The sequence below is a fragment of the Nyctereutes procyonoides genome, unplaced genomic scaffold, assembly GCF_905146905.1.
Source record: "Nyctereutes procyonoides isolate TBG_1078 unplaced genomic scaffold, NYPRO_anot_genome, whole genome shotgun sequence".
NCBI lineage: Eukaryota > Metazoa > Chordata > Mammalia > Carnivora > Canidae > Nyctereutes > Nyctereutes procyonoides.
In genome coordinates, this window is record NW_026575160.1 from 20595433 (window position 1) to 20619671 (window position 24239).

The following is a 24239-nucleotide window of genomic DNA, read 5'->3' on the forward strand; positions in this document are numbered from 1 at the left end:
TGAAAGCTTGCTTTAACAAGGCTAATTAATAAAACAGAGACCATCAGATATGTGGTAAGAGGAAGTGGCCCCAAGGGGTCACAGGATAAATGTAAATACACCACAGTGAAGAACTAGTGCCACCAAAAATTCCTAAATTTCAGAAATGGTCTTGGACAAGATCACAGATTGCTTGTAAAGAATACTGTAGAATATATTTATTCTCTCGAAGGTTTTTCAAAATGAAATAAATATCTCTGCCTGAGTTAATTTTGGATAAAGACAGGAAGATAAAAATGGGATTTTGGGGTATTTACAGGTAGGATTTATACTCATCTCTTTGAAATGAGTTAGTGAAGAAAACGGAATATCTGAGATTTTAACTTTTCTGTGTGCAAATGGTTTTGCAGATTTGGGTGAGGTAGGCAGCACTGACTGAAATGATGGAAGGGGTGTTGTTGACCTCCCCACAGTCAAAAGTACCTTCTCCTACAGTCTGTTCACAAGGCATGAAATTTTGCCACTGAAGATGTGTTTGTCATTGTTAGGGTTAACGTACAACCATGGTCTCAGACTTAACATGGTCTCAGCACATAACTATGAATAATCATTAATTCCTTATGTTAATTAAAATTCTTGACAGTTATCTAGGAGGCATTTTTAAAAAGGCACAAAATTGTTTTTTGAGAAGGTCTGACTTGGTGGACACTGCCATTAGCATGCTCAAAATCTGTGAGTGTATAAGTGACAGTGTGTATGTGTATTTTTACATGTGTATATGTAACTACAAGATTATACGATAATAAGATAATAAAATAATAATACAAGATAATAAGATAATAATAAGAGCTACGTACCTGGTCTGGTATTGTATTTGATCCATTGTATCAGTTCTTCCTGAGGCAAATTATTAAATTCTCCTATTATGCTCCATTGATTATGGAGGTTTGTACAACCTTGTATGGACATTACTGCTAGAATGCCAAAGATAACATTCTCAAAGCGAACTCTGCAAAAAAGCCAGCCAAAGAGCTGAAATGAAAGAAACCATTTATTTTTAATTCTTATATGAAGAGTGCTATAGGGCCAATAATAAACTCTCACCTTGCTACTTGAACCAAGATGGATTATCATTTGATACTACCTAATGCACTAGTAATATACCAAACTATGGTCATCTATTGTTTAAAAATGGTACATATTTTGGAATTACAGGGTCCAGTAACAATGGAACCTTCTTTCTCCTCAAAAGAATAAATGAGGAAACACCCTTCATTCTTCTAGTACTGATTTACTACCAAGGATTAAGATTAGTAAATCACAAAATTTTGAAACATCCTAGAACTGATTCCTGTAATATCTGGTCTTTGTGGACATTTAAAATAACTATGAAACCTCACTAGCAGTAACACATATAATCTTCTCAGAAAAAAAGCATTATGATATCCTAACACAGGACTCTTATCATGAAAACTAAGTAAGATGTTTATAGAAGTACACTGATCCCAAAATTCTAGCTTCTTTGTCTAGCTCTTTTGTATATAATAGTAAGAGAACCCCAGAACTGACAACTTGCCCTGGTTCTCTGAGCCAAACAGGATAATACTAGAGCAATTATTCTGCATCTACTCCAGTATTAAAGAAGAACATTTCATGATCATTTTAATGGGCCATGAAACTCTTGCACAGACTTGAACTCCAAACACCTGTGCTTGCGGCTAAACTACTAACCCAGGGGCAAGTGTGCCTCCTCATTTGTCACTTATCGGTTGAAATCTAAGGATAATTTTCAAAGCTACTTGAAATTGCTTTTCTTATTCATAGTTAATCATGAAATAACCTTTTAAATCATTTAAACCAAGTGTTTTGTTTTGCATTACTCAGCAAAGCCATGGTAACTACGGTGCTGTTGCTATAGTAACCACAGTGTAGTGACACAAGAATGAATACCTTACCCGTCGAGAACATATCAAGGAAGCCATAACACACATGTGGGGTGTTAAAAACAACTTCAGCCTCATAATTAAAATGGCAAGAACAGTGAATGCTAACAGTTGCAATGTATGAAAAATCAGCTGTAGAAATGAAACAAAATGATATATTCACTTTATATATTTTTAAATTAATAAATATAAAATACATTAAAAGTATTCTCATTTATCAGGACAAGGATCTTTTAATTTAGTAATTTTAATATTTATTCATTCATTCAACAAAGATTTAGCAAATGCCTGCTATATGCCACGTACTGTTCTGGGGGCTTTGGATACAGCAATGAACAAAATGACAGTGATAATTTCTACCCTTGTGAGGCTTGCATTTTAAAATATTTAGTAAGGAAAGACAAAGAGTCATGGCAAGTAAATGAATCCATTGCATAGTTTTTAGAAAGTGGTAACTGCAGTGAAGAAAGTGAAAGGGAGAAAGGAGACTGGGGGTGCAGGATGTGGTGTGAGGCCACAGGTGGGAGCAGATACAATTGCGAGTAGCACAATCAGGGGGGGCCTCAATGAAGAGGCGGTATGTGAACAAGACCCACACAAGGTGAGGCAGGGAGCCCCAAAGACTCACAAAAATGGAATGTTTCACAAATCTGTATGTCAGTCAGTCAGCAACAAAATCACAGCAATACATAATCTAGATTATTTTTAAAGTAGTGGAATTATATATATAAATATTTGTACTGATTAGCAGGACACCTCATTTTTATTCAGATGGGATTCCACTGAGCAAAGGTTTCAGATAAAACTTTTCTAACAGATCTATTCAGAAAATATCAACCAATTCTGCACTAGAAAAATAGGCAAAGAATTAATGCAACCGAAAGTTATGTTCTAACTCGTTAATACTCAAACAAAAAGGTAAGAGATTTTCATCTATAAAATGGACAAAAATGAATACTGAGTGTTAGAGAAGATGCCTTGAGACACACACTGAAATATTTGGAAGATTTCTATAATTTAGTAATATTTATCAAGATGATACAAAAGAGCCAACCCTTTTGGTGTAAATTTCTATTCTAATTTAAGGGAATGATCAAGACCAAAAAAATGCTTGTACAAAGATGATCACCAAAGTGAATTTTTAGCAGCCAAAATAGGAACAACCTATGTGACCAATATAGAGGAATAAGTAAATTACCACATTTCCCACATGTGTATAGCCACATATTAGCAGATTATTTAATGGCATGAAAAGTTTTCAATGTGTATGATTATGTACATACAAAATACTAAGTTTGTGAAAACCTATGTGCGTGGGCACAAGGGGTGGGGAAGGCTACAAAAACATAACAAAAAGTCAATAGAGGTTATTTCAGAATGGTGATTTTTCTGAATTTTCTAACATTTTTAAACGTGTTATTTTAGAATTGGAAGTATATAATTTCTATTTAAAACAGAATGCAAAGCTGATTTTTTTTCCTTTTTAAGTAAAGATGTTTAAAAATGGAATTTGTTAATGTTTTCATAATTCTTGAACCCAAAATTGGAATGTGAAAGATTTCAAAATTAACCCTTCATTTTTCTTTGGTCAAACTCCTCTTTGGACAAAACTGGGAGATGTTGCGGAGGGAACAAAAGATATCAACATATCAGTATACTTCACACCAAAATAGGTCTTTTTGTTTAGGACCATTAAATCACAGATTGGTGGATTAAGCCAAATTCTTTAATCGTCTATCCAAAACGGAGATCTTTTCTGTAAATCTATGAACTAGCTATTCGCTAATTCCTGAAAAGGAATATGTCATAGGAGTGCCTATTATAATTATGGATAGCTGTAAATGTTAGAAATTCTTTTCTAAAATTGAACAGTATCTCCCCATAATTTGCACACCTGTGCAACTGCACAAAATCAGCCTAAACCCTTTTGCACATGACAGTTCTCTGTTATCCAAATACTGTAATCATGACTTTGCACTAACCCCACTTTCACCCTTAGAAGCTTTCTATTTTTAAGTTAAATATTCAGAAACTTGTATGATTAGTTCTGTGTTGTCATAACTCTGGTTGCCTTGCTCTGGACATGGTACAGATTGCCCATGTCTTGTCAAAATGTGGCATCTAGAAACAGATTTCCATAGATGTGCTCTAATTAATGCAAGTACACATCTGACTTTTCCCAGGATGCCTTCGTTTGGTTATTTTGAGCCACAGGATGAGACTGTCATTGTCTCTCCTAAGTCCCATCACTTGTACTCTATTTTTTTTTCCCATTGCTTCTACTTTAGCACCAACTTCCCATATAAGCAGAATTAAATCCAAAGTAGTAATTCTCCTTGACTTTCCTCTATCATCTAAAGGCTGAAAAGAGTCTGCATATGGAGACCTGAAAGATCCCCACCATTTCCTTATCTTCTCTGCATAATGTTTTTTGTAGGTTAATGACATAGAATGACCATTCCAAATGGCACCTCTTATGTTTGTTCTATTGCTATCCACACGCTCTAACCCCTCTTCTACTCACAGGCCACTGACTTTCCATAGAGCTCTCTTGCAATAGCTACTTTATCTCCTATTCTATCAAACTGTTTTCTTTTTAACTACCAAGTAGAAGACAGAAGGCTATAGTCAAAAAGCACAGTCCAAAATTCTGTACTTTATGTACACTCCTGTCAATTTGTTAGTACCTTTTTCCACATAAAAATTACTAGGAAAATCCTCACAACATCTTTTAGAGGCTGGAAGCAAGGAAAGAAAAGAAGCTCAGGGAACTGTTCACTATCCGTCCTTGGAACAAGTGAGCCCAGTTGGGTAAAGTGTGAGTAGCAGCTCCCAAGCATAAAGAAAACAAAGACTAGGTGTAGAAGGCGAGTCCAAATGGCAGATTGTCCCTATCAACACTACCTGCCACAACAGGTGTGAAGACATCTTGAGAACATGGTAGAGATGCCCTTCACTGGCACAGTTAACAGAAGCCAGAATATTAGCTGGAGGCTCTGAGGTCTCGGTCCAGAAGGCACACACATTTAAAAGTGGGCATTTACACAGTGCTTAACCTACACTAGGCATTATTGTATCTTACATATACTCCACTTAATCCCATAGCCACCATTTAAGGTAAGTACTGTTATTACTGTTGTTTTGGTTGTTCCCAAAAAGATGTAAAGCAACTTGGCTACGATCACACAGCCAGTTAGTGGGGAATATGAGGCCAGCCAGCTTCTGGGTCTGTCTTTAATCACTACACTATGCTTCCTCTTTAGACAATCAACTATTCAATCACATGGTTCTATTAGTCTTTGAACACGGAAGTGTCCCCAACATATTTCACTCAATCCATTTTTCAAAAGAAGTAATTCTTCCCTCAAATTCTGATTACCGGGGATCCCTGGGTGGTGCAGCAGTTTGGTGCCTGCCTTTGGCCCAGGGCGCGATCCTCGAGACCCGGGATCGAATCCCACGTCGGGCTCCCGATGCATGGAGCCTGCTTCTCCCTCTGCCTATGTCTCTGCCTCTCTCTCTCTCTCTCTCTCTCTCTGTGTGTGACTATCATAAATAAATAAAAAATTCAAAAAAAATCTGATTACCTTTTAAAAGGCCATCCTCTTTACTGCCAACAGGACAAAAATATCTACAACTCAGATCTCATTATACTATCATTTGCTTAACAATAGAGTCCAGCTTCTTTGCTTACGAAGTCAGCATAGTCTGAACCTGGGTCATTTTCTGCTACTTTTTGCCTTTTCTATGCATTAGCAATACTGATTTGCCTGTAGCTCTGAACGTAACATATTACCTTATGCCTTCTTTATACATGCACGCACTTTGACCTTGGTAAACTCTTCTTTATGGTCATTTTAAAAAGAAAATCTGGGGATGCCTGGGTGGCTCAGTGCTTGAGTGTCTGCCTTTGGCTCAGGGCGTGATCCTGGGGTCCAGGGATTGAGTCCCATATTGGGCTCCCTGCAAGGAGTCTGCTTCTCCCTCTGCCTCTCTCTGTGTGTCTCTCATGAATAAATAAAATCTTAAAAAACTAAAAAGAAAATAAATAAAAAGAAAATCTGAAAAAAAAAGAAAAAGGAAAAGGAAAATCTGTCCCTAACTACCCATTCTTCTTCACACAGATTTAATCACTTCTCTGTACTACTTTTCTTCCAACTTCCTCTGTCAAGGCACATATAATTATCTATTCACATTGCTTGTCTTCCTCCACTATACATCAAATTCCACAAAAGCAGTGACCTGATGTATAACAAGCACATAATAAAGTCTGAATTGATTAGTATACAGAATAGAAAAAATTAAAATGGGCAAAATTAGGATACATGGAGAAATGAAAGATAATAACAAAGCAAAATAATGAGAAAAGAGGGCAGAAAATCAAGGAATACTGTGTTTCTAAAAAGCAGTGGGTTTTAAATATCGCATGATAAAATATAAAGTATGAATGTGCACTATTAAGTTGAACCGGGCACCATGGGACATGGCTGATTTGCATAAGTGCAGCTCACATTAGGCAGCAGCATGTGGTGAATAATTAACGGCATGGCTCTGCTGCTACATGGCCAAGGTTCATAGGCCTTGGCTTCACAGAGCTGAAGGGACTTCAGCTTCAGAGATTTAATGAAGGGACTTCAGCTCTGTGATGCTGTTACTCAACTTCTCTATGCCACAGTTTTCTTTCACCTTTCACCTGTAAAATATACAAAATTATACTTACCTCAAAGGGTTGTTGTGCAAATGAAATTATAAATATGTGTAAATCACTTCCCCAAGTGCCCTGCACACAGGAAGCAGTAAGTGCTATTACTTTGAGGGCACTGGAAGCACTCGAACACTGCTAGTGTTCACATGCAAGCTTTACATTTACGAATGAGTGGCAGATCTGAGGAAAGCTATTTAATTTCCGTAGGTCTCTATTCCGTGGCCAAGACCGCTTTGTTCTTCTTCTTAAACATGTAGCTAGGCTCCATTTCCCAGCTCCCTGCAGTCAGGTGTGGCCAAGTGCCTGAGTTCCAGCTGTGGGCTGGAAGTTCGCATTTCCATTTCCAGGCCTAGTCCTTACAAACCTCCAGCACATGATCATCCCTGTTCTTTCTCCTTTGCTGCCTTCATGTAGACAAGCACATCAACCCTCCAGGGCACAGCCTTCCCCGTTCTTCCTCCTTTGCTGATGTGATGCAGACAAGCACTTCGACCTCAGCAGCTACACACTGAAAACGTCAGAGCTATAAATGCAAGGGCTCTGGGTTCCTCAATCACTGCTTGTTGGGAGGGCCACTGCTAGCTAGGAACTCCTGATTTTAACTTTATGTGAGCAAAGAATCAAACTTTACTGAGTTAAATCACTGAAATATTAGTGTTTGTCTCTGTTAACAGCTCATTTAACTAACATAATTTTCTTATTTGCAAAATGGGAATAATATTATGAGAATTAAAACAGCACAGTACATGGCACATAGTAACTATTAAAAAATATTCATTATCATTACATGCTGTTTTTATTAAGTCCAGATTCAGTTGCCCTCTCTTGTAAATTTGGCCTTTCCCTTAAGACTCAAAGTGCTATTACTTAGGAAATCATATTTCCAGCCCCTGCTGAGCTTTCTCCTCATCTGCCACAAAATCATTTAGCACCATATAAAATGTCGTCTTGTTTCACGTCTCTGTTGAAAAATTATGCATACCCGAGGGCAGAAACACTGCTTTGCCATCTTCTGTATCCTGTAACAATCTAAGGTTGTAACTGATTGACCATCAAGTCTGGCTGTGGCACAAGGCCACCAGTCCCAGGGCCATGGGTGTCTGCCCTGATGGGCTGTAGCTGATGGGCTCAGTGGGCTGGGAACTAATGCTGCTATTGTTGAATGAATAAAAGAATGAATGAATGAATGAATGAATAAATGAAGGTAATTTAATTATGCTCTGTGGTTAGAGATGAGCCTTCAATGGTTTTCAAATCCTTACTACTGTTCAAAAAAGCAGATGAAAACATGGGAAGGACCAGCATTTATTAGCAATGCTGAAACACTGAAGCGCTGCTGACAGTACAGCAGCAAGGCAATACTTTTGTGAATTATCCTTGAACTAGAATTTAATACACAAGTATAACAGAGATTAAAATGAAAGCTTTACCTCACCATGTTCAAGGAGCTGTTTTCTGGAATAAAAAACATTCTCTATTTACTGAATGCCCATTATGATTACATAAATACAAATTTCATTTATTTGTCCGTAGGCTTAAAGAATTTGATTCTCTCTAAACTACCCAGTAACATAAAAAATATTAGATAATATCACTAAAAATCATAGCAATTTGAAAGGCATGATTTATAGTCATCCTATTTAAGGTATATACTTATTAAGGTGTAGATAGATTAGATATAGATACATAGATATATAGATATCTTAAAGATAAAATTAAAAAAAGATAAAATAGTTTTTACCAATTGCCAGAGATTGTACCTCTAGAAGGCTTTAAAGAAAAAGAATTTCTATTAAATATTCAACCATATACAGTATATACACTCCTTTAGATAAGTACTGCTGGACTTCTGAGTTGCTTTCATTTTTTACAACTATAAGTACCATGACTATCCTTGTACATAAAACTCTGAGCATCCTTCAGTGTTTCTTTAGTGTTTCTAGATAAATTTCTAGAGGAAAAGTTACTGGATAAAACCTATAAATATTTTTAGTTCTACAAAAGTTTATGTCTAAAAATCCTACTGAGCTCTAGGCGCAGTGCAGTAAACACAGCACAAATAGTGCAGATGTTGTTCTTTTCCTTTTAGACTGTGTGTTAGATATACAAGAGGTACGGACTGCCTATTTCATTATTCCATCAAGAAGATTGAAGACTTCAGTTTTATATACAGACCCCTTCTTCTAATGGATTTTGGAGTTGGAGAGAAAAGTAACACAGTTCAAGTAAGATACTAAGAAGTAAGGAAATTCGAGGGCACATACCGATCCAGAGTATTTTTTTTTAAAGGTGGTGAGGGGAAGGCCTGTCAGGAAAGCAGAGAGATCACCAAATTACTCTGCCTCCATTGCAGCTTGGCCCTGATTTGTGCAGTGGAGGAAGGAAGGGGGACGGAGGGCTTCCCACCTGTCCTAAAATCTGCTGGTCACAACAGAATCCTACAGTGAGCTGCTGTGTGCAAAGGAGGACATGCTCTTACAATAATTGCTGATGCAAACAAATCTAGTAGCTAATTTAAAATGTGAATATACAACCAGATCTGCAAACATAAAACTGAAATAGATAAACTGATAAAGAGCAATAATAGATGCTCAAAAAAAGAGAGGCTAAAGCAAAAGATTAAGAGAACCAATAATTCTCTGAGGTAAAGGAAGATGTGAATGTTCAGATTAAAATGTCCCATGAATTAATAAATATATAAAATACACACATTCATGCATACATATATACATGAATATCTCAAAACTCCATAAATTTCCAGAGAGCAAAACTTGATATAAAATTTCTCATCTATAATGCTCAATGCAAGAAAACAGTACTTATCTAAAAAATGCTGAAAAAAAAATCTCAGAAATATCTATTAACCAAACTAACAACTTAATGTGAGGGCAAAGTAAAGGTACTTTTCAAATGAGAAAGCATCCAGAAACCCTTGGCACTACTGTGGCACTACTCCCCAGGAGGAGCTGCTGTTGCACCACTCTGGAACCAGGGCTGCCAGGCCCCTGACAACCCCATGCATAAGCCCTGTGCATGTCACATAAGGGATGTGGCTGCTCTGTGTATACCAGCATTTCAGACCTTGGTGGACGCCTTAGGTGTGAAACCAGTGCTGCTGCAGGCTAGCCAGACCCAAACCCACTGTTGCTTTATGAATACCTGCACTCAAGTCTCCAGTTTGGTGGCCACGTGATGCACACCCACGTCCTACAAACTGTCACCACTGCGGGCTAGACAGTGCCCCACTCTGAAGCCACTGCTGCTCCATAAGTATCTGGGCTACAGTCCCTGAATCTGTGGCTGCTCCATGTATTCTCATTTCTCAGGAACCAGATCCACTGCTATTGTGTGCTAGCCAGAGCTGCTGGACCCCAGAGCTGCCACTGCTCTGCAAGCACATGAGTTCCAATCCCCATAGCTGTTCCACGGGTACCCATGTATCAAACACGAGGGTCACCAGCATCACCACAAGGGCATCCACAAGATGAACCCAATGCCAAGGAGGATCCCCTTGACCATGACATGAATCAAGTGATCCCCTGCAGCTTCACCACTGTGGATTCCAACAGATGACCACTGTTACAGCCATCCATAGCCTTGGTTATTGAGGCCCCTGCAATCTTCATGGATGCTAAGTCTCTAAAGTCTGAAAGAGGTGATTATTCCATCAAATGTGAAGATATCAATGAAGATTTATAAGAAACATGAAAAAATCAAGGTAGCATTACACAACAGTTTCCAGTAACTGGCCCCACAGAAATGGAGATCTGTGAATTGCCAAAGAATCCAAAATAATTGTTTTAAGAAAGATCAGTGAACTACAGAGAATGTAGACAACACAATAAAATCAGAAAAATAATCCATGAACAAAACAAGTTTAACAGTGAGCTAGAAGTTATAAAAAAGAAGCAAATTCTAGAGGTAAAGAATACAATGAATGGAATGAAAAATACAATATACAGATCAACAACAGACCTGGTTAAGCAGATGAAAGAATCTGGGAACTTGAAGACTGATAATTTGAAATTATACAGTGAGAAAAGGAAAAAAAGAATGAAAACAAGTAAAGAAAGCTTATGTGAATTATGGAACACCATCAGGAAAAATAATATTTATATCATGGCAGTCGAAGGAGGAGAAGAGAGGGGAAAAGGGCAGAAATCTTCTTTAAAGATCAGCTGAAAACTTGCCAAATCTTGAGACAGATATGAGTATCCAAGTACATGAGGCTCATAGATCCCAATACAAATTTAATCCCCCCAAATTCACTGGACACATTGTAATGGAAGTGTCAAAACCAAAGACGAATGAACTGCCAAAATAGCAAATTATCTCATATAAGTGAACCCCCATAAGGCTATTAGAAGATTTATCAGCAGAAACCTTGCAGGTCAAGAGAGGATGGGATGGGGGCACCTGGGTAGGCTCCGTGGTTGAGCATCTGCCTTTGGCTCAGGGTCTGATCCTGGGGACCCGGGATCAAGTCCCATATTGGGCTCCCTGTGGGGAGCCTGCTTCTCCCTCTGCCTGTGTCTCTGCCTCTCTCTCTGTGTCTCTTATGAATAAATAAAATCTTAAAAAAAATAAAGAGAGGATGGGATGATATATTCAAAATGCTCAAATTTTAAAAATCTGCCAATTAAGAATAATTCGCCCAGCAAAGCTGTCCTTCAAATGAAGTAAAAGATAACTTTCTCAAACAAAACCTGAGGGAATTCATTACCACTAGACCTGCCTTACAAGAAATGCTAAAGGGAGTTAGTTATGCTAAAATGAAAGGATGTTAATCAGTAACCTAAATACATACGAAAGTATAAAACTCACCATAAAGTTACCTATACAGTCAAATTAGGAATACTCTAATGTCATAAGAGTGGTATGTAAATCACTGAACTATAACAAAAAGGTAAAAAAAAAACCCAAAAGTATTTAAAAATAAGTGTAGCCACAATATTTTTTAAATGGATAGCAATATAAAAGATCTAAACTGTGACATCAAAAGCATAGCAAGGGAAGGAGAAAGTGAAAAGGCGGTATTTTCATATGTGTTTGAAGTTAAGCTTTCATCCACTTAAAATAGATTGCTGTAACTATAAGTTGTATTATGCAAGCCTAACAGAACCACAAAGCAAAAAACTACAGTAAATACACAAAAGATTAAGAGAAAGGAAACAAAGCATATCACTATAGGAAAGGAAGACAGCATGAAAGGAAGGAAGAAGCTATGAAACAGCAAACAACTAGGTGGCAAAACAAATCCTTATCTATCAATAAATATCTGAAATATAAATTGATTTAATTCTCCAACCAAAAGACAGAGAATGACTAAATGAATAAAAAAAAACCAAGACAATTATATGCTGCCTACAAGAAACTCATTTTAGCTTTAAGGACACATTAAAGTAAAAGTGAAGGGCTGTAAAAAGATATTCCATTCAAATGGAAACAAAAAGAAAGCAGGGGTAGCTCTATATATCACATATATCACATATGTCATATATATACACATACATACATATATATATCACACACACACACACACATACACATACACCAATATATGATATAGATCTAAATCTAGATCTCTATATTTTGGGTGAAACAGACTAAGTTGAACACTGTAGGGATCTCTGGGTGGCTCAGTGGTTTAGCGCCTGCCTTTGGCCCAGGGTGTGATCCTAGGGTCCCAGGATCAAGTCCTACATCAGGCTCCCTACATGGAGCCTGTGTCTCTGTCTCTGTCTCTGTCTCTGTGTCTCTCATGAATAAATAAAATCTTTAAAACAAAAAGAAAGAAAACTGTAAAAGGAGACAATGAAGGTCATTATATAATGATAAAGGGGTCAGTTCATCAACAAGATAGAACAACTGTAAATGTATATGTACCCAACACTGAAACACCTAAATAAATTAAGCAAATATTAATAGATCAGAGAGGAGAAATAGAAAGCAATACGAAATAGTAGGGGACTTCAATGCCCAATTCCAACAATGGATGGATCATCCAGATAGAAAATCAGTAAGATAATATTGGACTTGAACTACACTTTAGACCAAATGGACCTAACAAATATATTTACAGAGCTTCTCTCCAACAGTAGGAGAATACACAGTCTCCTCAAATGTATACAGAACATTTTCTAGGATAGATCCTATGTTAGGTCACAAAACAATTCAACAAATTTAAGAAGACTGAAATCATTATCAAGTATCTTTTTTGACCACAATAGCATGACATTAAATTATGTTTTTTTAAAGATTTTATTTATTTATTCATGAGAGAGATATAGAGAGGCAGAGACATAGGTAGAGGGAGGAGAAGCAGGTTCCATGCAGGGAGGCGAAGACAGCCAAAGGCAGACGCTTAACCGCTGAGCCACTCAGGCGTCCCTAGTATGACATTAGAAATTGATAATAGTAGGAAAGAGAAAATTCACAAATACATGGAAGTAAGACAATCAAATCTTGAATAATTGATGGGCCAAAGAAAAAATCAAAAGGAAATAAAAATATCTTGAAACAAATGAATATAAAAACACAACATACCAAAACTTACGGGATGCAGCAAAGGCAGTTCTAAGTGGAAGTTTATATGATAAATCCCTACATTAAGAAAAATAAACAACTATATACTTAAGGAACTGGAAGAACAAACTAAGCCCAATATTAGCAAAAGGATAGAAAGAACAAGGATCATAAGAAATATAAAATAGAGACAAAAAAAAAATAGAAAACATCAATGAAACTAAGAGCTGGTGTTTTGAAAAGATAAGCAAAATTGACAAACCTTTAGTTAGACTAAGAAAAAAAGATTTAAATAAATAAAATCATAAATGAAAGAGGGAACATTAAAACTGATACCACAAAAATACAAAGGGTCATAAGAGACTACTATGAATAATTATACATCAACAAATTGGATACCCCAAAGAAAGGACATATTCCTAGACACACAACCTTTCCAGACTGAATCACAAAGAAATAGAAAATCTGAATAGGGGACACCTGGCTTGAGTGTACACCTTTGGCTCAGGGTTTGATCCCAGTCCTGGGATCAAGTCCCACATCGGGCTCCCTATGAGGAGCCTGCTTCTCCCTCTGTGTCTCTGCCTCTCTCTGTCTCTCATGAATAAATAAACAAAATCTTTTTAAAAATCTGAATAGGTTTAAAACTAGTAAAGAAAGGCACCTAGGTGGCTCAGTCATTTAAGCATCCAACTCTTGATTTTGGCTCAGGTCATGATCTCACATGCATGGAATTGAGCCCATCAGGCTTCATGCTCAGCACAAAGTCTGCTTGTCACTCTACTCTGTTCCCCTCCTTCAGCCCCCCCCCCACTCACTCTGTCCCTCAAAAATAAATAAAATCTTATTTTAAAAAACCTCACAAACCTAGTAAGGGGATTGAATCAAAAATCTCTCAACAACAACAAAAATGGAGGACCAGATAGCTTCACTAGAGAATTCTACCAAACATTTAAACAAGGATTAATGCTAATCCTTCTCAAATTCTTCCAACAGATTTAAGAGGAAAGAATGTTCAGGCTCATTTTACAAGGCTAGCATCACCCTCATACTGAAGCTAGACGAGGATGATAAAAGAAGATTATAGTCCAATATCCCTGATAAACATAGAGGCAAAAAGCATCAACATATACTAGAAACCAAATTCAGCATCAAATTAAAAGGATCATGCACCAAGAGCAGGTGGGATTTTTATCTTTGCAATGCTAGGATAATTTAATATATACAAATCAATAAATGTGATATACTACATTAAAAGAATGAAGGATAGGGATGCCTGGGTGGCTCAGTGGTTGAACTCACGTCATGATCCTGGGTCCTGGGATTGAGTCCTAAAATGGGCTCCCCGCAGGGAGCCTGCTTCTCCCTCTGCCTATGTTTCTGCCTCACTTATGAATAAATAAAATATTTTTTAAAAAAATGAATAAAGGATAAAAACCATAATGATCATCTCAGTATATACAGAAAAAAACTTCTGACAAAATTAAAAACCCTCCATGATAAGAACTCTCAACAGATTAGTTACAAAGGGAAGGTACCTCAACATAACAAAAGCATATAATATGACAAGCCCACAGCTAAACTCATAGTGAATGTTGGAAAATCTCAAAGTTTTTTCTTCAAGATCAGGAACAAGACAAGGATGCCCACTCCTACTATTTCTCTCCAGCAATGTACTGGAAGTCCCAATCAAGGCGATTAGGCAAGAAAAAGAAATAAAAGAAACAAAGAGAGAAGTAAAATTATCTATGCTTGCAGATGACATGATCTTATATGCAGAAAACCCTAAAGATTCCACCAAAAAAATGTTAAAACTAATCAATAAATTCAGTAAAATTGTGGAATACGAAATCAACAAAAATCAGTTGCATTTCTACACAATCACAATGAACTATCTGAACAGTTAATTTCTAAAACAATCTCATTTATAATAGAATCAAAAACAAGAAAGCACTTAGGAATACATTTCACCACGGAGAAGATAGATCTCTACACTGAAAGCTGTAAGATGCTGATGAAAGAAGCTGAAGACAACACAAAAAAATAGAAAGATATTCTATGCTCTTGGTTTGGAAGAATTAATGTTAAAATATCCATACCACCCAAAGCAATCTACAGATGCAATGCAATCCCTATCAAAATTCCAATGACAGGGCAGCCTGGGTAGCCCAGCAGTTTAGCGTGGCCTTCTGCCCAGGGCGTGATCCTGGAGACCAGGGATTGAGTCCCACATGGGTGGGACTTGGAGCCTGCTTCTCCCTCTGCCTGTGTCTCTGCCTCTCTCTCTCCCTCTCTCTCTCCTCTCTCTCTTTCTCTCTCTCTGTCTCTCATGAGTGAATAAAATCTTAAAAAAAAATTCCAATGACATTTTTCACAGATAGAAAAAGAACAATCCTAAAATTCATACAGAACCACAAAACAATCCTGAATTTACAAGATAATCTTGGTATACTTCCTCATTTTAAACTATATCACATGGGCAGCCCCGGTGGCCCAGCGGTTTAGCACCGCCTTCAGCCCAGGGTGTGATCCTCGAGACCCGGGGTCGAGTCCCACGTCAGGCTCCCTGTGTGGAGCCTGCTTCTCCCACTGCAAGTGTCTCTGCCTCTCTCTCTCTCTCTCTCTGTGTGTGTCTGTCATGAATAAATAAATAAAATCTTTAAAAAATAAACTATATCACAAAGCTATAGTAATCAAAACAGTATGGTACAGGAATAAAAGTGGACACATGGACCGATGGAACAGAATAGGGAGGCTAACAATAAACCCATGCATATATGCTCGATTTTTCTTTGATAGGGGCACCGACACACAATGGGGAAAGGATAATGCTTTCAATAAATCATGGTTGGGGAACTGGATATTCACAATAGCCAAGATATAGAAACAACATAAGTGTCTGTTGATGGACAAATGGATAAAAAATGTGTTATACTATTAGCAATGGAGTATTATTCAGTCATAAAAAAAGAAGGAAACCCTGCCATTTGTGACAACATGGAGGAACCTGGAGGCATTATGCTATGTGAAATAGGCCAAAGAGAGACAAATACTTTATAGTATCATTTATATGTGGAATCTAAAAAAGAAAACAATGTCAGACTCAGAAACATAGTAGAATGGTGGTTGCTGGGGCTGTGTAGTGGGGGCTAGCAGGGGTGATGTTCATCAAAGTGTATAAACTTTTCATTAAAAGATGAAGAAGTTCTGAGAAACATGAAAAACATTGTGATTATAGTTAATAATACCATATTGAATACTTAAAGTTTGCTAAGAGTGTGAATCTTAAGTGTTTTAACACATACAAAAGTATGTGAGAGAATGGATGTGTTAAATGTGTTAACCTGATGGTGGTAATCATTTCATAATGCATATATACATCAAATTGTGTTGTATGCTTTAAATATATATTTACTTATTTGGCAAAAATTAAAATTATGAAAGAAAATATGTGGAAATATTTTAATGATTTTGATGTGGGTGTTTCTAAGCAACAAATTAACACAGAAAATGTACAGTTATGAATTTTAAAACTTTAATAAAGTAAAAACCATTAATAAACTATGACATCCTGGAAGAAATGTTACATACATGTGACAGACAAATGTTTACTGTCTACAATATAAAATATCCTACACATCAATTTTCAAATGGTCAAGAAAAATAAATATGCCACAAACATTTGGAAAATGTAAAACATCACTGGTGAAGACTGATAAAATGAGTTCCTTTTTAAAAAAAATCTGTCAGAAAATGTTACAAGTTTGATAATACTGGTATTCATGGAGATGCAAGGAAATGGACACTCTCATCATAAGTTCTCAGTTTTTATCAAATTATATTCATACAGATGACCCAGCAGTCCCATTTCAAATATTCTAAATATTAAAACAGTCTGCAAAGAAATATGTACAGAAATGTTCATTACTCTTAGCACTGGTTGTTATGACAAAAAGATAAATATAATCTTAACGCCCATTGATGTGGGCATAGTTAAATACTTGGTAGTCACTCATGATGATTAACAACAAAATGTAGAGACCACTACAAAGTATTAGGCACCCAAGATACACTGTAAAATAAAAATAAAAAGTTACATAATAATAATAATAATACTTTTTCTATTTTATAAAAATATTGTGGTTTGGGGTTTTCTAGAATGATACATACAAGAACATTTGCAATCAGCACCAATGAGGAGTAGATCTAAGGGAGAGTAATACTCCCTCATTTCTTGAAATTTTGAAATATTATTTCATCTGTAGGTATTATTATATGCATGTATTATTTTTGTAATTTAAAAAACTCCTCTGCCCATACACACGTGTGCACACATACACACAAGACTGTCACTTTCAGGAATGTAATCATCTCCTTATTCTGAGCTACATATCTTCCACCCTTTGGTTCCCTTAAGGTGGTCTTCTTCTTCACTGCACCCTCCCAAATATTTGAAGACAGCTGCCACATACTTCTCAATCTTCTATTATCCAATTAAATATCCCAGGTGCCTTCATGCATTTCTTATGTGAATACTTCTCAGTGCTCTAAAAATGCTTTTTCACAATGTTAAGGCATAATTCCCCTGAGCTCCACCTGACCCAAACAAAGTAGAGTGGGTCTATTAAGCTCCTTGATTTGGATTTCAACAAATAGGATTTAACCATTTCAACCATAAAGTTCTATTAAGCCCTTCTAACAACATATGAAATTGTTTACTGAAAATATAAGCATGGGGCACAGGACTCATTGAAACTCTCTGTACTATCATTACAATTATTCCACAAATCTGAAACTGTCTGAAAATATAAATTTCATTAAATACATCAAACTTAATCATATGTCTACAAGTATAAAATGTAATTGATGATTTTCCTCATAAAGAAGTTTTCTTCACAATCTACTTCTCATGTCCCGTAGCAATGTATGATTCAAGTTACATTTTTTCTAACATATATTTATGCCAGTGAAGTTAGTCACCAAAAAATGTGATACAGTAAACGGTTTCAACAATAAATGCAGAAAAAATATTTTATGAAAATGCAGAAAAATAAATAATGATGTTTTCTTTGGAAGTTAAAAAAAAAAAAGAACTGCCAAAACAAAACTTTAGCTTACTTCTGTTTATGGATTTTAAATTCAGTCATATATCAAAATCAAACCTAATTGATTTAAACTTTGAGTTAATTCACATAGAAGTATCTCTAAAACAAGTCCAAACACATAAAAGAGATGTCTAAGAATAACATATTCAGTCTTTTTTTTTTAAAGAGAACATCTAAGATTGGTTTATGTCTCCTTAATCAAAATGTTGGTTTAATATACATTCATTTGATATTACAGTAGCTACTGATAACTGAATGTTGGATTTTAAATCAATTACACCATTTGATATTATAGTAGTTTATTAACTGAATATACTATGATTTTAAATAATTATGATATAATTACCTTTGATAAGTGTTTGCAGATAAGACACATAAAATATCACGGTAAGTCTGTGAATAGAGTAAATTAAGGTTTTCTAAGGAATTATATGACATTTAAAACAATCTGATTCATAAACATAAACACCCCCATGAGAAAGAAGTGTTTTTATTGCTAAAGTGAGTCCTCAGGAACACTTTATTTTGTGTTAAAGATTTTATTTATTTCTCAGGAACACTTTAATCCCATCTCTACCTCAGGTTAATATTTCCTTAAAGTTCTAAATTCCTCTTTTAAGAAAGAAAGAGAGAAAGAAAGAAAAGAAAAGAGAAAAAAGGAAGAAAGGAAGAAAAGAGTGTTGAGGTAAATCTTTAAGGTCCATTTAAACTAAAGTTCTCTCTGGGAAACGAACTGGGGGTGGTGGAAGGGGAGGAGGGCGGGGGGTGGGGGTGAATCGGTGACGGTGAGGGGGGCACTTGACGGGATGAGCACTGGGTGTCATTCTGTATGTTGGCAAATTGAACACCAATAAAAAATAAATTTATTATTTAAAAAAATAAATCATGAAAAAATAAAATAAACTCTAAAGTTCTAAGCTCTTAGATGTGAACAACTCCTTATTAGAGTTTAAGCTTATATTTTACCGGGAGGGATGTGGGCTGAAAGTGGGGAACTGGTTTACACAAAGGACGCAGCTTCTTCCATGTACTTTCAGAGACTATTTTATCTTAACTTTCCAAGAAAAGTAGGAATCTCTCTCTCCCCCGCCCCAACTCACCCTTTCCCCCAACCCCCAACCCAATTCCCACCCCGCAGTTAGAGTCCTACTTCACTGAAACTTCTGATTATTATAAAATTAGCTGTGGCATATCTACTTCCCTGATCTACCTCGGCCCTTAATAACCCCTACAGAAGACCAAAGAACGCTTAGCACAATGTACAACAAGATGGTGAGGGAGGGAGACAGGGAGGAGTGAAGGGGAATGTGGGGGCTTAACTGGGCCAAAGAGTTTTCAGCTGCAATCCTATGCAACTTAAACGGTGCAATACAAAATTTATGGGGAATTTAGTCTTACACTGTGAATAATACGTGGTTTCTAACTTAGAGATAAATGATGAAAAAATACATAGTGAAATCTGAACTCTAATTTAAAATGAAATCTAATTTTAGATTTTTTGACTTCTCCGGCTCCCTGGGGGGCTCAGCGATTGAGCATCTGCCTTGGGCTCAAGGCCTGATCCTGGAGTTCCGGGATCGAGTCCCACATCGGGCTCACTGTATAGAGCCTGCTTCTCCCTCTGCCTGTGTCTCTGCCTCTCTGTGTCTCTCATGAATGAATGAATAAATAAATAAATAAATAAATAAATAAATAAATAAATAAATAAACTGAAGTTTGAAACAATCTTTAAAAAAAAAAGAATTTTTAACTTCTCAGATTCGTTCAAAAGCATTTCTTATGGATGAATCTTTCAAGTGACACAAATGAGGTTCTAGTCACCCAGGCAAGCGAAAAGCCTATTTAGGGGCTTAGTTAATAGAATATATGCACTTACAGGAGGTTTAAGATTCAGTAGTATCACAGAAAAGTACCATATTATATTTGCTTTCCTTCTTTCTTCCAATAATTTCACAGAAGTGAAAAAGTAAATGAACATTAGAAGTATCTTTGAGGTAAAAAATAAGCCACAATGGGACAAAGAAAGAGGAAAGGTTTACATGGAGACAGAAGCTTTAATGGCTGCAGGGGTGGGGACGCAGGTGTAACACATACATGAGCATGCACAGATATGTCCGTTAATGCATATGGATGGTTTGACCTGTGGTGTGTTTGGGGGTTAGTACCATGTTTATGAGTTGTGGACCTTAATTTAAAAATATAGTAATAGTAGACCTAGCTATCATCTTCTCCCATATTAGCTCTCTCTCCACTGAATAGTTAATTCCTGCATTAGCCCCTCTAAGAGAGCCTTGCAGAATAGCACCATTTGCCATGATGGAATAGAAACAGTCTAATGGAGAACTAGGTAGAGAGCCAAGGGGACACTGTGTAGTTTACCCATTTCTTATTACTTCTGTCCTCTTTCCAAGTGGTCCCTAGGGAACTGGATCAAGGGAGAAACCACAGAGATACAGAGACAGATGCCTTTTTTCACTCATAAATTATTCACATTTTACATGAAAACAGAGGAATGAGAAATGTGGGAGCTGGAACTAACTATACAGAGAAGATATGCAACTTGACTTTAAATACAGAAAACTAGTTTCAACAGGATCACACCTGGTATAATAGAAAAATGTTATTGTTATCTACTTAAAGGTATGACATAAATACATACTGACTTAAGACAACTTGTAAACAATATCAAGATGGTACAAAAATGCTAAAAACTAAGACCTGGCATTTTTAGCCAGACTTTCAGATAAACCACTCCAGATCAAGAAAATCTACCAGAGCTATTTTAGAACATTATTCCTTCTATCATAATAATGTTTTCTTTTGTTGGGAAAATAGCAAACACATAGAACACAATGTTTTAAAGGGTGGCTATACAAATTTCTCCTGTGCGTGTCTTAAAATGGATCGACTTCCTTGAATGTGCTTTATATTTAGAAGATACCAAACTGTTATTTTCTTTTCACAGCATTTATAATTTTAATTCTTTAATCATTTGTGTGATTATTTGTTTAATGCCCCCCATACCCACTGAGACCATAAGTGCCAAGACATGAGCAGGCCTGTTTTATTTGCCCCAGAGGACTGAAAATGTGAATGTAGTTCATGGTACATAGTGGATAACTGATAAATTTCTTTTAAAAGAATAAGAACGTCCTCTCTAATGAGGCTTTCTAAAAAACCCATATTAAATAAAGAAAGATCTAAATAAGAATTTTTTAAGGGGGGTGTGAGTTCATCCTAAAAATAAAATGGAATTCCGAGCTATCAGAATTAATCCATTATAGTCCTTATCTTGAATCCAAAAGCAAACTATAAAATTTTTTTAAATACCTTTTTAAAGATAAAATAAGTAATCATCATAACAACCGGAAGCAATAATGTCTTTGTGTATCTCAAGGGAGTCTGAAACAAAGGAAAGTATTTAAAATAGTCATTTATTAAATGTTACATTAAATGAACAAAAATCTGTCAAATTGAGTATTACAATAAAATTTCTTAAAGGTAAAAATGTTTTTGTCATTAACATTATATATATTTATCAATCTTCACCTTCTAATGCAAAGATGAAAATTATAAAGTTAGACAAATGTACCAAAGATTTTAACAGTAAAAACTATTAAGGCAAAAATTAGCTATGTCAATTATTTTTTCCTTTCTTTTGGTTTTATCTTTTATTTACATAATATTAATTCTTAAATTTTATGTTTACATAGCTATCCCCAGACCCTACATTATCATTTCCTGGGCTGCAAAGTTCTGTTATTTTCATTGGTGAAACTAGAACAAACAAAGAAGAAAGCCGGTCTGCATAATAATTACTGTAAATATGAGTAAGCACTGAACTAACATCAGCAATTAAATAATCCTCATGAGCCATTATTGTGGTTGGAGTGATTTACCATGTCACTAAATTAAATACTTTTTGAAGGCAGAAACGGAGACATTTTCCTCTTTGTAGTCAGTCCTACAATAAACTACCTCACAGATAAATAGTAGTAATAATAGTTTTTGAGTGAATGTATGACTGGTTGGATAGATATAACAATAATGTATAGGGAGTAGTATACCTTTCTTGGCAGCAACTAGTTAAAATTTTTAACAATATTTGGATTTTTGAGTAAAATAAAGCTAAACTTTTGAAAACCAAAACAAGAATTTGGATTTATTTTGCCTCTAAGTGAACTAGAACTGTATGGGGCACCAGGTGGCTCAGGCAATTAAGCATCTGCCTTTGGTCACGATCCCAGGGTCCTAAGATAGAGCCCTGCGTTGGGCACCCCGTTCAGCAGGAGTCTGTTTCTCCCTCTCACTCTAACCCTCCCCCCTGCTCATGCTCTGGCTACTGTCTCTCTAAAATGAATAAATAAAAAAATCTTTTAAAAAATAAAATAGAACTGTAAGAATAGTAATTCACTGTGGATTAAATAGTATATTAAGCATTGTTCCTGGATTATATCATTTAATCATCATCAATAGCTCCTTTAGAGGCCATTGTTTATTGATTTTAGACATAAAAAACAGTTGAGGAATGCTGTATGACTAGTAAAAGTTATATTAAAAAATGGTGCCTCTGAACAAAAATTTTGAGTTTCAGATTAAAAGGAAAACTGAAGAGCAAAAAACCATCATATCTGTAGAGAAGGGAAAAAATCAAAGAAATATTCATACCGCTTTTTCCATGAAGTCAAATTCAGGAGCACAGGTGTAAATTAAGGTATCAAAATCTGTATACCTTAGGATTCTGGCTGCTATAAGGTCACTCAGCCGAATCTGGGAAGAAGATAAGGTAAAACAAATTTAAATTACACTAAGAACTATGGTCAATAATAATTGATTTGTATAATATTAATAAAGTCTATGGAGGAGATAATTCAAGGTACATAGATGTCCCTCAAATAAAAATTTTAAAAGATTTAGTAAACTATAAACATTATGTACTGAATTATGAAGAAAACTGAAAAACAAAGAGAAATATCAAAAGAAATGAAAAGCAAAAAGAGGTCAGAAAAAATAAGCAGGGAAGATAATATAGAGAGTAAGCTAAGATCAGCACTCACTGGGTAGAAACCATCATGCAGTTAATCAAGAGATTTTTATAATCATCATTCAGTAAGAAGGAAACAATCTCACATTAACCCCTCTCACCATACATTGCAAATCATGAATAAATTTTCTATGTGTTGTCATTTCCACAAAGCCTCATACACTGATTACAATTTTTGGTGCTTGTAGAATTTTTCAGATATACATTCAAGTCACTAAATACAGGAGCTATTCATAAGGATTACAACAACTACACACACTACTTTGATTTAATTACTTGATTTCTAAGGCCTTTGAAGTAAACATCACCAACCAAAATCAATGCAGAACTCCTATTTTCTACTGATTATTTATTACATACTGTCAGTGAGGCAATTATTTTTCCACTGCATTCTCAGAAGGCCAAAAAAAAGGGGAAAATACTTGTTATATAAACCTTAATTCAAATTATTTTTCAGGAACAAAAATTACTTTATATCAAACCTAACAATTATCTGTGGTTTTCATTTATTTATGGTTCCCCCTTATCTGTCAGTAGCAAGGATAATTTAGACCTTATTTTCTAATTTGGGGTAGGCCTAATGATGGATAATAATTTGACTAAACCACTTTCATTTCAAGTCTGTCTCACAACTGTCACACACAGGAAGTCATTTAAGAGTGCCAAGGTGTGTGTATAAGATTTGTAATGAACTGGATGACAATGTGGAGCAACCACAGACCAACTTAACAGATGACTTTTGAGGCTTCAATAAATTTTACCATAAAATATACAACTCCTACAGATTGAAAAGTTAAGAATAAAAAGGGAAAGAAAAAAGAAAAATGTTCCAGACATACCAGAGAACAGCAATCACAAATAAGCCTAATAAATCATCTCGCAGAGCTGGCAATAAATGGTGAATTAATCCTTACATTTTGAAATTTTATTTATCCTCA

The 24239-nt window shown here is 35.8% G+C and overlaps 1 protein-coding gene across 1 annotated transcript in view; it reads right to left on the reverse strand.

Annotated features, from left to right (window-relative positions):
* Positions 1-24239, reverse strand: part of DPY19L2 (dpy-19 like 2) — a 97197-nt gene that overhangs the window by 11246 nt on the left and 61712 nt on the right. The window contains exons 14-19 of the mRNA XM_055314752.1: positions 22926-23027; positions 21588-21659; positions 18604-18650; positions 8058-8082; positions 1935-2054; positions 837-1011 (exon numbers count right to left, since the gene is read on the reverse strand). Coding sequence (XP_055170727.1) covers positions 837-1011; positions 1935-2054; positions 8058-8082; positions 18604-18650; positions 21588-21659; positions 22926-23027 — 541 coding nt within the window. The remainder of the gene's footprint in view (positions 1-836; positions 1012-1934; positions 2055-8057; positions 8083-18603; positions 18651-21587; positions 21660-22925; positions 23028-24239) is intronic.